This window comes from Bos javanicus, chromosome 7 (assembly GCF_032452875.1).
Source record: "Bos javanicus breed banteng chromosome 7, ARS-OSU_banteng_1.0, whole genome shotgun sequence".
NCBI classification, from domain to species: domain Eukaryota; kingdom Metazoa; phylum Chordata; class Mammalia; order Artiodactyla; family Bovidae; genus Bos; species Bos javanicus.
Genome location: NC_083874.1, coordinates 61413315 through 61427042, shown reverse-complemented (window position 1 = coordinate 61427042; position 13728 = coordinate 61413315). Strand labels below are relative to the sequence as shown.

At 45.8% G+C, this 13728-nt stretch overlaps 2 protein-coding genes across 4 annotated transcripts in view; both read right to left on the bottom strand.

Moving 5' to 3' along the window:
• The window catches only part of TCOF1 (treacle ribosome biogenesis factor 1), a 291309-nt gene that overhangs the window by 116777 nt on the left and 160804 nt on the right, over positions 1 to 13728 (bottom strand). The window lies entirely within an intron of this gene.
• Positions 1 to 13728, bottom strand: part of NDST1 (N-deacetylase and N-sulfotransferase 1) — an 88628-nt gene that overhangs the window by 20918 nt on the left and 53982 nt on the right. For both annotated transcript variants that reach the window (XM_061424045.1, XM_061424046.1), the window contains exons 6-9: positions 7831 to 7985; positions 6989 to 7174; positions 5103 to 5231; positions 4098 to 4280 (exon numbers count right to left, since the gene is read on the bottom strand). In XM_061424045.1, the coding sequence (XP_061280029.1) occupies positions 4098 to 4280; positions 5103 to 5231; positions 6989 to 7174; positions 7831 to 7985 (653 nt within the window). The remainder of the gene's footprint in view (positions 1 to 4097; positions 4281 to 5102; positions 5232 to 6988; positions 7175 to 7830; positions 7986 to 13728) is intronic.

Here is a 13728-nt window from a genome sequence, read left to right as displayed (position 1 = left end):
CTGGTAGGCAGTAGCTGGTCAGTCTCCTGCTCCCAGACAAAGCCTTAAAAAATGCTCACCCCAGCACTTGGCACATAACAGGAGCTCACAGGCTCCTACTGTTGAATTTAAAAGTTCAGCAAGAGGTCAGAAAACTTTTTCTATGAAGTATAGTAAATCTTTTGAAATGTTTATTAAATATTTTAGGCTTGGGTACTATCCGGTCTGTCACAACCACTCAACTCTGCTATTGGAGCTTGACAGTAGTCACAGACAGTATGTACAAGAATGAGCATGGCCATGTCCCAATAAAACTTTATTTACAAAAACAGACCACAGGCCATACTGACTTAAAAGCTAGGTTATAGACTCCTGGTCTGAACTGTGAGACCATCAATTCAAGCTTCTGCTCCTAGTTTTTGACAATCCCCACTGGGGCAGACAGCCAAAGTGGAGATGATGCTCAGTTGCAGAAGTGTCTGGTGGTGAAATTGAAGTCTGATGCAATAAAGAACAACATTGCACAGGAACCTGGAACATTAGGTCCATGAATCAAGGTAAATTGCACATGGTCAAACAGGATATGGCAAGAGTGAACATCAACATCTTAGTCAGTGAACTAAAGTGATGGGAATGGGCGAATTTAATTCAGATGACTATTATATCTACTACTGTGGGCAAGAATCCCTTAGAAGAAATGGAGTAGCCCTCATAGTCAAAGAAAGAGTCTAAAATGCAGTACTTAGGTGCAGTCTCAAAAACAACAGAAAGATCTCGGTTCGTTTCCAAGGCAAACCACTCAGCATCACAGTAATCCAAGCCTATGCCCCAACCACTAGTGCTGAAGAAGATGAACTTGAACAGTTCTATGAAGACCTACAAGATCTTTTAGAACACCAAAAAAAGATGTCCTTTTCATCACTGGGAAGTGGAATGTAAACGTAGGAAGTCAAGAGACACCTTAAGTAACAGGCAAGTTTGGCCTTGGAGTACAAAATGAAGCAGGGCAAAGGCTAACAGAGTTTTGCCAAGACAACACACTGGTCACAGCCAACAACCTCTGCCAACGACACAAGAGACAACTCTACACATGGACATCACCAGAAAGTCAATACCAAAATCAGACTGATTATATTCTTTGCAGCCAAAGATGGAGACGTTCTATACAAGCAGCAAAAACAAGACCAGGAGCTAACTGTGGCTCAGATCATGAACTCCTTATTGCCAAATTCAGATTTAAGTTGAAGAAGTAGGGAAAACCACTAGGCCATTCAGATATAACCTAAATCAAATCCCTTATGATTATACAGTGGAAGTGACAAATAGATTTAAGGGATTAAATCTGACAGAGTGCCTGAAGAACTATGGATAGAGGTTTGTAACATGGTACAGGAGAGAGTGATCAAAACCATCCCCAAGAAAAAGAAATGCAAAAAGGCAAAATGGTTGTCTGAGGATGCCTTATAAATAGCTGAGAAAAGAAGAGTAGGGAAAGGCAAAGGAGAAAAGGAAAGATACACCCACCTGAATGCAGAGTTTCAAAGAACAGAAAGGAGAGATAAGAAAGCCTTAAGTGAACAATGCAAAGAAATAGAGGAAAGCAATAGAATGGGAAAGACTAGAGATCTCTTCAAGAAAATTAGAGATATCAAGGGAACATTTCATGCAAAGATGGACACAATAAAGGATAGAAATGGTATGGACCTAATAGAAGCAAAAGATATTAAGAAGAGGTGGCAAGAATACACAGAACTGTACAAATAAGATCTTAATGACCCAATAACCACAACGGTGTGATCACTCATGTAGAGCCACACATCCTGGAGTGTGAAGTCAAGTGGGCCTCAGGAAGCATTACTATAAACAAAGCTAGTGGAAGTCTTGGAATTCCAGCTGAGCTATTTCAAATCCTAAAAGATGATGCTGTTAAAGTCCTGCACTCAAAATGCCAGCAAATTTGGAAAACTCGGCAGGGGCCACAGGACTGGAAAAGGTTGGTTTCCATTCCAATCTCAAAGAAGCACAATGCCAAACAATGTTCAAACTCCTACACAATTGCATTCATTTCAAATGCTAGCAATGCAATGCTCAAAATCCTTCAAGCTAGGCTTCAACAGTACGTGAATGAAGAACTTCCAGATGTACAAGCTGGATTTAGAAAAGGAGAGGAACCAGAGAGCATACTACCAACATTTGTTGATCATAGAAAAAGAAAAGGAAAAACCAGAAAAACATCTACTTCTGCTTTATTGACTACACTAAAGCCTTTGACTGTATGGAACACAACAAACTGTGGAAAATTCTTAACGAGATGGAAATACCAGACCACCTAACCTGCCTCCTGAGAAACCTGTATGCAGGTCAAGAAGCAACAGTTAGAACTGGACATGAAACAACAGACTGATTCAAAATTGGGAAAGGAGTATGTCAAGGCTGTATATTGTCACCCTGCTTATTTAACTTACATGCAGAGTATATCATGCAAAATGCTGGGCTGGATGAAGCATAAGCTGGAATTAAGATTGCTGGGATATGCAGATGACACCACCCTAATGGCAGAAAGCAAAGAGGCACTAAAAAGCCTCTTGATGAAGGTAAAAGAGGAGAGTGAAAAAGCTGACTTAAAACTCAACATTCAAAAAATTATGATCAAGGCATCCAGTCCCATCACTTCATGGCAAATAGATAGGGGAAAAAAATGGAAAACAGACTTCATTTTCTTGGGCTCTAAAATCACTGTGGATGGTGACTGCAGCCATGAAATTAAGACGCTTGCTCCTTGGGAGAAGTCATGACAAACCTAACAGTGTGTTAAAAGACAGAGATATCACTTTGCCAACAAAGGTCCATACAGTCAAAGCTATGGTTTTTCCAGTAGTCATGAGCGAATGTGACAGCTGGATCATAAAGAAGGCTGAGGGCCAAAGAAGTGATGCTTTCGAACTGTGGTGCTAGAAAAGACTCTTCAGAGTCCCTTGGACTGCAAGGAGATCAAACCAGTCAATCCTAAAGGAAATCACCCTGAATATTCATTGGAATGACTGATGCTGAAGTTCAAATACTTTGGCCACCTGATGCAAAGAGCAGATTCATCAGAAAACACCCTGATGGTGGGAAAGATTGAGGGCAGGAGAAGGGGGCGACAGAGGATGAGATGGTTGGAAGGCATCATCCACTGACTCAATGGACATGAGTTTGAGCAAACTCCAGGAGACAGCGAAGGACAGGGAAGCCTGGTGTGCCACAGTGCATGGGGTTGCAAAGAGTTGGACACGACTAAGCAACTGAACAACTGGGGCAGACTTCCTGAAGGACTGTCCCTTAAGCTCTCTGACTTTTCCTTTCCCAGGCTCAGAGCCTGCTGGAGTGAGAAGTTCTATGATGCTGTTTTTCACAGGCTGTGTATGAGTGTGCATTCACATAGGTTCTGCATGGGAGGTCTCACGTGCACAAGAACAAGTGACAGCGCCCCCGCTGGTGAGCAAGTGTACACCCGGTGAGCAAGTGTACACCCGGTGAGCAAGTGTACCCCTGGTGAGCAAGTGTACACCGGGTGAGCAAGTGTACACCCGGTGAGCAAGTGTACCCCTGGTGAGCAAGTTTACACCCGGTGAGCAAGTGTACACCCGGTAAGCAAGTGTACCCCTGGTGAGCAAGTGTACACCCGGTGAGCAAGTGTACACCCGGTGAGCAAGTGTACCCCTGGTGAGCAAGTATACGCCCGGTGAGCAAGTGTACACCGGGTGAGCAAGTGTACCCCTGGTGAGCAAGTGTACACCGGGTGAGCAAGTGTACACCGGGTGAGCAAGTGTACCCCTGGTGAGCAAGTGTACACCCGGTGAGCAAGTGTACACCTGGTGAGCAAGTGTACACCTGGTGAGCAAGTGTACACCCGGTGAGCACGTGTACGCCCGGTAAGCAAGTGTACCCCTGGTGAGCAAGTGTACACCCGGTGAGCAAGTGTACCCCTGGTGAGCAAGTGTACACCTGGTGAGCAAGTGTACCCGAGTATGAGGGCCTGAGGACCGAGTCCCTGAGCCTGTGCCTGGAGTGCAGACCTGTGGGTGGTGGGCCTTCCCTCCCTGTAGCAAGACATCCAGACCACCAGCCCCACTCACCTGCCAGAGCGGGTCCTTCTCCTCGGAGAAGATCTGGAAGTACTTCTGGGCCAGCTGCACCGGGGGCAGCGTCTGCAGCCGGAGGTTGGTCCAGGAGTGCAGGAAGCGTACCAGGTGCTTGAAGGTGTACAGGCCCAGGCGGTCATTCCCGTAGTTGGACAGGTGTGTCATGAAGATGCTGATCTGCTCCAGGGAGGGAAGATGGGAGGCACGGGCTGTCAGCCTCTGAGCCTCCCTCACTACCTTCACCCCCACTTCTGACCCGCTGGCCTTGCTTAAGCTTATGGTGCCACTCGATGACCAGTCCACAGTTCACCAGGGCCATCAGTAAACTTGCCACGTGACCTGGGACTATGTGCACCAGGTGAATCCAGTCTGACACCAAGCACAGCAGCCCCGAGAGGGAAGCAGACCTCCTGTGCAGACACGTGGGTGCTCTTTTGTACTTTTTTGGCAGGAAAGTGAGGGGGTACATGAACCATGAGGAATACACAGTTACCCCACAAAGCTGATAAGACCACCACTTGATATCTATCTAACATTATCAAAGCACGGACGATTATTTCCATTTTACAGATAAGGAAAGAGAGGCCTAGGAAAAGAGGTGAAAAGTTTAAAATGCACTCTACATCTATAGCGAGTGCCTTTTAATCTATATATATATCAGTACATATATATAAATGTATACAGATGGATAGTGATATATAGTTTAACATACTCAGTTTATTATGTATGTTAATATGCAATATTTATATATTTATACACACAAGGATTGGAAAAAGAACATGAACAAAAATGCCAACACTACTGTACAGAAATGCAAGATGATAGAAGGAAACTAAGACTGCTCAGATTCTCTGCCAAGGTCACACAGCAAGTGGGGGCAGGGCCGGGGCCGGAAGGCGGGCTTTCTAACTCCCAGCTGCACACCTGCTCCTGCCCTCCCCCAGGGATGGGGGCCGGCAGCCCCTCCTCACCGCCAGCCAAGGGCTGGGGAGCACTCACAGGGTTCAGGAGCACGGTCAGAAAGAGCTCGCCCCCATTGATGATCTTGTCCAGCTCACTGGAGCCACCCGGGTACTCGTTGTAGAAGATGGTGTGTGTGAAAAGGCCGCAGGTCTGCCGCGGGAGGACCTGGGGATGGGGCGGGAGAGAAGCTATGGTTTCTCCAGGTCCGCGCGGTGGCAGGCAGGGTGTCTCCTCAGAGAGGCAGCCTCCTGTGTGACCACACAGCCCCCACCCTTGGGGGTCTTCCCCACCAAAGAACGTCTGCCACCCGTGACAGTCCCCCAAGTGAGCCCACCCGGCCTTGCCTGTTTACATACGTAAATACTTTTCATATTTCTCTGTACAAAATGAGCAGACTCCAAGGTAATAGGGACTGGCAAGGGAGACTCTTTCTGGCAACCTGGCCTGTGTGCCCAGCAAGGGCCCCTTCCCTCTCTAGAGCAGCACCCCCAGGCATGCTCTGTGACTCCTTTCCTGGCTTTAGCACTTGCCTCATGGCACTCTTGGCTGTGCACTGATTTAGCTGTTTCTTATGTGATCCACCCTCTCCATCACCACCTTCATCCCCAGAGTCAGTAGGAATGCCTGAAAGGAGGAGGTCAGTGGACAGATGGATGGAGGTGTGACTCTGGCTTTCCCATAGCTGCCCATTTGGACTGATGAGAACTATCCAGCCACTCCAGAGGCTGAGGTCAAAAACTGGGAATAATCTTTCTCTCTCTTATTTGCTATATCCAACTTATCAGCAGTTCCTGTATGCTCTAACTACTAAATAAGTCCAGAATCTGATCACATTCCAGCACCGCACCCTGGGCCATCCACTGTACCTCAACCGGAAGACTGCAGCAGCTTCCACCTGCTCCCCACTTTATCCCCTAGCAGCCAGAATGATAGAAATCCTTTTAATATACGAGTCAAGTCATCAGAGTACTCCATTCAAAACCCTCCCACCACAGACTAAAAGCTAAAGTCCATCCAGGGGTGTTATATTGCCCTACATGACCTGGTCCACCAATCACCCTTCTGACCTCATCTCCTGCCACCTCCCAACTTGTCTTCCAGCCACAGTCGCCTGCTGGTTGGTCCTCAAAACCACCTGCATAAGCTTGCCTCAGGGCCTTTGCGTGTGTTTTCTCTGCCATGCATGCTCTTCCTCATGCAGCAGCATGGCTCCATCCCCAAAAGGCTCTCCCTAACCATCTTGTTTAAGTGTCTTCTCTTGCGGCATGCATGCTAAGTCGTTTCAGTCGTGTCCGACTCTGTCATTCCTATGGACCACAGCCCTCCAGGCTCCTCTGTCCATGGGATTATCCAGACAAGAATACTGGACGGGCCTGCCAGGCCCTCCTCCAGGGATCTTCCCGACCCCGGGATCAAAGCCGTGCCTCTTACGTCTCCCTGCACTGGCAGGCAGGTTCTTTACCACTAGCACCACCTGGGAAGCCCTCTCCTCTTCTGAGCACACCCTGTCTCCATCCCCCTGCTTGATTCTTCTCCACAGCACTTATACCATCTGACCATTATACACTGTACACACTTATGAATGCACTGTCTCCTGTCACTAGAATGTCAGGTCTACAAAGGTGGGGACTTCTGTTGACTTTGTGCATTTCAGTATTCCCAGTGTGTAAAAAAGGGACAGATACATTTCACGTAAGCCAACAAATGGATGAGACAGAGGCCTGTCCCAGGGCCTCACCAGAGGCCTCTTAAAAAATGTTCATCCACCTGATCCTGTCACAAAAGCATAAGAGTCGCTCACTAAAGAGGCAGACTGGCCTCCTCCCTGCCTGGGATAGAGAGCCTCAGGTGACAGAGAGGACAGCAGAAACCCCTAACCAGGTCCCCAGAGTCCTGCCTCTCAGGCTCCGGGCCACACTCACCATGATGCCGTTGTGGATGAAACCACGACGGTAGCGGGCTGGCTTCAGGTGGGGGTACTCCTCCGTGCTGGTCACGCGGATGTTCCACACCTGCTTCCAAGCCTCGTAGAGCTGCACGTGCACAGGGTACACGCCCGAGTGGTGGGGTGCCACCGCGTACCCCATGTCTGTGGGAATGCCGTGCTCCTGGGGAGAGGAGGCCCAGGGCAGGGTGAGCACAGGGTTCCTGCTCCTCTGGGCCTTACTTCCCCTTTGTAGGGCAGGGGAGAGAAATCCGAGACTAGGCAAGGCAAGGCGGCAGGTCCGAGACCTCGAGGTGCAGATGGGGAAGTTGAGGCTCAGGGCCCAGAGTCTCGGAGGAAACCGGCCGAGCCGGGGCTTGAGCTCTCAGCCCAGCACTCACTTCCTCCTGCTCCAGGAGTGAGAAGCAAGGATGGGCACCCTTCTGCCTTCGTGGTCTCTATGACTGGCTGGTAGCTCAGGGGGCACCAGAACCAGGCCTTATTCTCTCCTTGCTGGGCACGTCCTGGAGCTGTCCAGGGCTCCTAGTCTAGCCCAAGACAAGAGCTTGGGCTCTGGAAGCCAACAGTCCTGGGTTTAAGTTCTGGTTAGACCTCTTATAAGCTGGGGTGGCCTCCCCGAGCTTCCGTTTCTTATCTAAAATGATGCTATCGAGATACCAGGCTCTTGGGTATCAATGAGTCTTCAATGAGACAGTGGCTATAAAGATGTTAATAAAAAGCTGTCACATGGAACTGCAAAAGCAGCGGGAGGCCAGCAGTTCTGACCCCCAGTCCAGCCCCAAGCCCACCCGGCTCTGCCCTGTAGGGAATCTTACTCACGACAGCGAACTTCTTGTTCAGGGCCATCTGCTCAGCCAGCACGGACTGGTTGTGGAAAAGGTGGGGCTGCATGTGGCTCCACATGTGGGGGAACCACCAGAACTCCTTCACGTATGACAGTAGCAGGTCATCCCCCGCATCCTCAGCATCAGTACCTATAGCCCAAGCACAGGCTGCTCAGCCCAGCCCACCTGCCTCAAGGCCCAGGGATGGGCGTGGAAGGCCACTGCCCACCCAAAAGTTGCTCAAAGCAGTTCTAAGAGCTACAGGGCAGCACAGACACAGCCCCAGTCCAGGTCCTGGAACCATGTGGCCTTGAGTCAGTGGATGACTTCGGCCAAGTTCTCCCCGTATTTGGGCCCTCAAGGTCTGTCTGTGCGATATGCAGTTCAGATACAATGATCCCAAGGGTTTCCTCTAGCTCTGACTTGCTTGCCGTGATTTTATTCCTGTTTTTCTGTTGGGCTATCTTTTACTTATTAACTTATAGATGTTTCTTGTATATATATATACAGGATGTTTAAGCTGTCTTGTGTATATCACCACAACTACCTCTGATATGCTAAGGGTTGTGTGTGTATGGCTCAGCCATGTCTGACTCTTTGCAACCCAATGGACTGCAGCCTGCCAGGCTCCTCTCTCCATGGAATTTTCCAGGCAAGAATACTAGAGCAGGTTGCCATTTCCTACTCGAAAGGGTGGAACCTGCCTCTCTTGTGTCTCCTGCATGAGCAGGCAGATTCTATACCACTAGTACCAGCCGGGAAGCCCCGTTAAGGGTTAAGAACATAAAAATGCTGACAAACAACGCAGTGTTGCTCTTCTTTGGCTTTGGCGCTAAGCTGCAGACTTTCCTCCCAGAGCTGCAGACTAGGAGGGTTTGCCTAGGATTTAAGAGAGGCTGTCCTCACTGTGGCCCAAGCAGGTGGCAGCTCAAGTGAATACTCACTACAGATGACCACTCATGGGCTCTTCCCTCCTGCCCAGTCCTGAAGGGTAGCATGTGAGGAACAAGGGAAAGTCACCAAGAGGAGGGCAAGTATGAACCAGACAGCCCTCAGCCTTCAACCTCAACCCTTAAGACATAAAAATAAACTCATTCCAGGCAAAGAACAGATAAAACCCCACAAGAACAACTAAATGAAGTGGAGATAGGCAACCAACCTGAAGAAGAATTTAAAGATGCTGAAGTGTGAGCTGCTCAACCTTGCCTGACTCTTTGCGACCCCATGGACTGTAGCCTGTCAGGCTCCTCTGTCCATGGAATTCTCCAGGCAAGAATACTGGAGTGGGTTTTCATTTCCTTCTCCAGGGGATCTTCCCAACCCCGGGATCAAACCCAAGTCTCCCTCATTGTGGGCAGATACTTTACTCTGAGCCACCAGGGAATAAGAATTTAGAGTAACGATAGTAAGCATGATTCAAAATCTCGGAAAAAGAATGGAGGCATAGATCATTAAAATACAAAAGATGTTTAACAAAGAGCTAGAAGATTTAAAGAACAAACAGAGATGAAAACAATACAATAATTGGAATGAAAAATACACTAGAAGAAATCAATAGCAGAGTAACTGAGTCAGAAGAAGTGAGCGGAAAGACAAAATGATAGAAATCACAGCCATGGAACAGAATAAAGAAAAAAAAATAAAGAAATGAGGACAGTCTCAGAAATCTCTGGGATAATATTAAATACACCAACATTCGCTTTATAGGGTCCCAAAGGAGGAGAGAGAGAGAGAAAGGGACTGAGAATATATGAAGAGACTATAGCTGAGAAGTCTCCTAACATGAGAAAATAATCACCCAAGTCCAGAAAGAATCCCATACAACATAAACCCAAGGAGGACCATAAACCCCCCAGTTCAGTTCAGTCGCTCAGTCGTGTCCGACTCTGCGACCCCATGAATCGCAGCACGCCAGGCCTCCCTGTCCATCACCAACTGCCGGAGTTCACTCAGACTCACGTCCATCGAGTCAGTGATGCCATCCAGCCATCTCATCCTCTGTCGTCCCCTTCTCCTCCTGCCCCCAATCCCTCCCAGCATCAGAGTCTTTTCAATGAGTCTACTCTTTGCATGAGGTGGCCGAAGTACTAGAGTTTCAGCTTTAGCATCAGTCCTTCCAAAGAAATCCCAGGGCTGATCTCCTTCAGAATGGACTGGTTGGATCTCCTTGCAGCCCAAGGGGCTCTCAAGAGTCTTCTCCAACACCACAGTTCAAAAGCATCAATTCTTCGGCGCTCAGCCTTCTTCACAGTCCAACTCTCACATCCATACATGACCACAGGAAAAACTATATAGCCTTGACTAGACGGACCTTTGTTGGCAAAGTAAAAGTCTCTGCTTTTGAATAAACCCCCAACACATATTAATAAAACAGACAAAAATTAAAGACAAAAAAACACTGAAAACAAAAGGCACATCCATACATGACCACAGGAAAAACCATAGCCTTGACTAGACTGACCTTTGTTGGCAAAGTAAAAGTCTCTGCTTTTGAATAAACCCCCAACACATATTAATAAAACAGACAAAAATTAAAGACAAAAAAACATTGAAAACAAAAGGCAACAAATAACATACAAGGGAACTCCCCAGAGTTATCAGCTGATTTTTCAGCAGAAACTCTGGGGGCCAGAAGGGATGGCACAATATACTTAAAGTTATAAAAGGGAGACATCCACAGCCAAGAACACTCTATCCAGCAAAGCTTTCATTAAAATTCAATGGAGAAATCAAAAGCTTTACAGACAGGCATAAGCTAAGAGAATTCAGTACCACCAAATCAGCCTTACAACAAATCTTAAAGGAACTTCTTTAGGCAGAAAATAAAGAGCGGACAATGAGAATCAGAAAAAGTACAAAATGGGAAAGCTCACCGTAAAGGCAAACAAAAGGCAGGAAATCATTCATATACAAATCTGATATTAAACCATAAATCTAGAAAAGAGGAGAGTACAAATGAAGAATATTGGCAAGTAAGAGACCAACAACTTAAAACAATCTTGTGCATATGTAGACTAGTATATCAAAACCTCAGGGAAATCACACACACACACAAAATATCTACAAAAGGTAAAGACACAAAAAAGGAAAAGTAATCCAAATACAACAGTAAAGATAGACATTAAATCACAAGAGAAAAGAACAAAAGAGGAAAGGAAGAAAAAAAATTTTTAGAAATAAATCTAACAACTAACAAAATGGCATTAAAAGCATACATATTGATAATTTCCTTAAACGTAAAAGGATTAAATGCTCAAACCAAAAGACATAAATTGGCTGAATAGATACAAAAATAAGACCCATATACACACATGCTATTTACAACAGACTCTTTTAGGAAGGGTCTTAGGAAGCATTATTACAAACAAAGCTAGTGGAGGTGACGGAATTCCAGGTGAACTATTTAAAATTCTAAAAGATGATGCTGTTCAAGTGCTGCACTCAATATGCCAACAAATTTGGGACATTCAGCAGAGGTCACAGGACTGGAAAAAGTCAGTTTTCATTCCAATCTCAAAGAAGGGCAATGCCAAAATATGTTCAAACTACCACACAATTATACTCATTTCACATGCTAAAAGGTAATGCTCAAAACCCTGCAGGCTAGTCTTCAACAGTATATGAATCAAGAAATTCCAGATGTACAAGCTGGATTTAGAAAAGGCAGAGAAACCAGAGATCAAATTTCCAATATCTATTAGACTATAGAAAAAGAAAGGGAATTCCAGAAAAACATCTACTTCTGCTTCATTGACTACAGTAAACCCTTTGACTGTGGGTCACAAAAAATTGTGGAAAATTCTAAAAGAGACAGAAATGCCAGACCACCTTACCTGCCTCCTGAGAAACCTGTATGCAGGTCACGAAGCAGCAGTGAGAACTGGACATGGAACAACAGACTAGTTCAAAATTGAGAAAGGAGTACGTCAAGGCTGCACACTGTCACCCTGTTTATTTAACTTATATGCGGAGTACATCATGTGAAACGCCGGGCTGGATGAAGCACAAGTTGGAATCAACACTGCCGGGAGAAATATCAGTAACCTCAGATATGCAGATAACACCACCCTAACAGGAGAAATCAAGAAGGAACTAAATAAAGAGCCTGTTGATGAAGGTGAAAGAGCAATGTGAAAAACTGGTTTAAAACTCAAGACCAAAAGAAACAAAGAACATGGCATCCAGTCCCATCACTTCATGGCAAATAGACGTCGGGCGGGGGGGGTGGGGGGCTGGAAATGGAAACAATGACAGATTTTATTTTTGTGGGCACCAAAATCACTGTGGATGTTGACTGCAGCCATGAATTAAAAGATGCCTGCTCCTTGGAAGAAAAGTTATGATACCTAGACACTGTATTAAAAAGCACAGACATCTCTTTGCCAACAAAGGTACATCTGGTCAAATCTATGGTTTTTCCAGTAGTCATGTACGGATATGAGATTTAGACGATAAAGAAAGCTGAGGTCCAAAGAATTGATGCATTCGAACTATGGTGCTGGAGAAGACTCTTGAAAGTCCCTTGGACAGCAAGGAGATCAAACGAGTCAACCCTAAAGGAAATCAACCTTCATTATTTCCTGGAAGGACTGATGCTGAAGCTCGAGTACTTTGACCAGCTGATGTCAACAGCCGACTCACTGGAAAAGACCCTGATGCTGGGAAAGACTGAGGGCAGGAAGAGAAGGGGGTAACAGAAGATGAGATGGTTGGATGGCATCATTGACTCAACGGACATGAGTTTGAGCAAACTCCAGCAGACAGTGAAGTACAGGGAAGCCTGGTATGCTGCAGTCCAATGGGTCACAAAGGGTTGGACACGACTGAGCAACTGAACAACAACAAGGTCAGAATGGCCATCATTAAAATATCTACAAAAAATCAAGGCTAGAAAGGGTGCAGAGAAAAGGGAATGCTCCTATACTATTGGTGAGAATATAAATGGGTACAACCATGATGAAGAAGAATACAGAGGTTTCTTAAAAAACTATATACAGAATTATTAATACCACATGATCCAGCAATAACACTCCAGGCCATATTCCAGAGAAAACCATTATTCAAAAGATACATGCACCCCAGGGTTCACTGCACCACCGTTTACAACAGCCAAGACGTGGAAACAACTTATCAACAGACCAATGGGTAAAGAAGAAGTGGTACATATATACAATGGAGTATTACCCAGCAGTAAAAATGAGCAAAATAATATTATTTGCAGCAACATGAATAAACCAAGAGACTCTTATAGTCAGTGATTAAATCAAACAGAAATGACAAGCACCATATGATATCTCTTTATAGGCAAAATCTAAGAAGTTGATACAAATGAACTTATTTACAAACAGAATTAGAGTCACAGATATAGAAAACAAACCTATTATGGAAAACACTTAGAGAGATGGGAATACCAGACCAACTTACCTGCCTCCTGAGAAGCCTGTGTACAGGTGAAGAGGCAACAGTTAGAACCAAACATGGAACAACAGACTGGTTCAAAATTGGCAAGGGAGTACAACAAGGCTGAATATCATCACTCTGGTTTTAACTTATATGCACAGTATATCATGTGAAATACCAAGCTGGATGAAGCACAAGCTGGAATCAAGATTGACAGAAGCTATACCAATAACCTCAGATACACAGATGACATGGCCCTAATGGCAGAAAGCGAAGAGGAACTAAAGAGCCTCTTGATGAAAGTGAAAGAGGAGAGTGAAAAAGTTGGCTTAAAGCTCAACATTCAGAAAACTAAAATCATGGCATCCAGTCCCATCACTTCATGGGAAATAGATGGGGAAACAGTGGCTGACTTTATTTTTCGGGCTCCAAAATCACTGCAGATGGTGATTGCAGCCATGAAATTAAAAGACGCTTACTCCTTGGAAGGAAA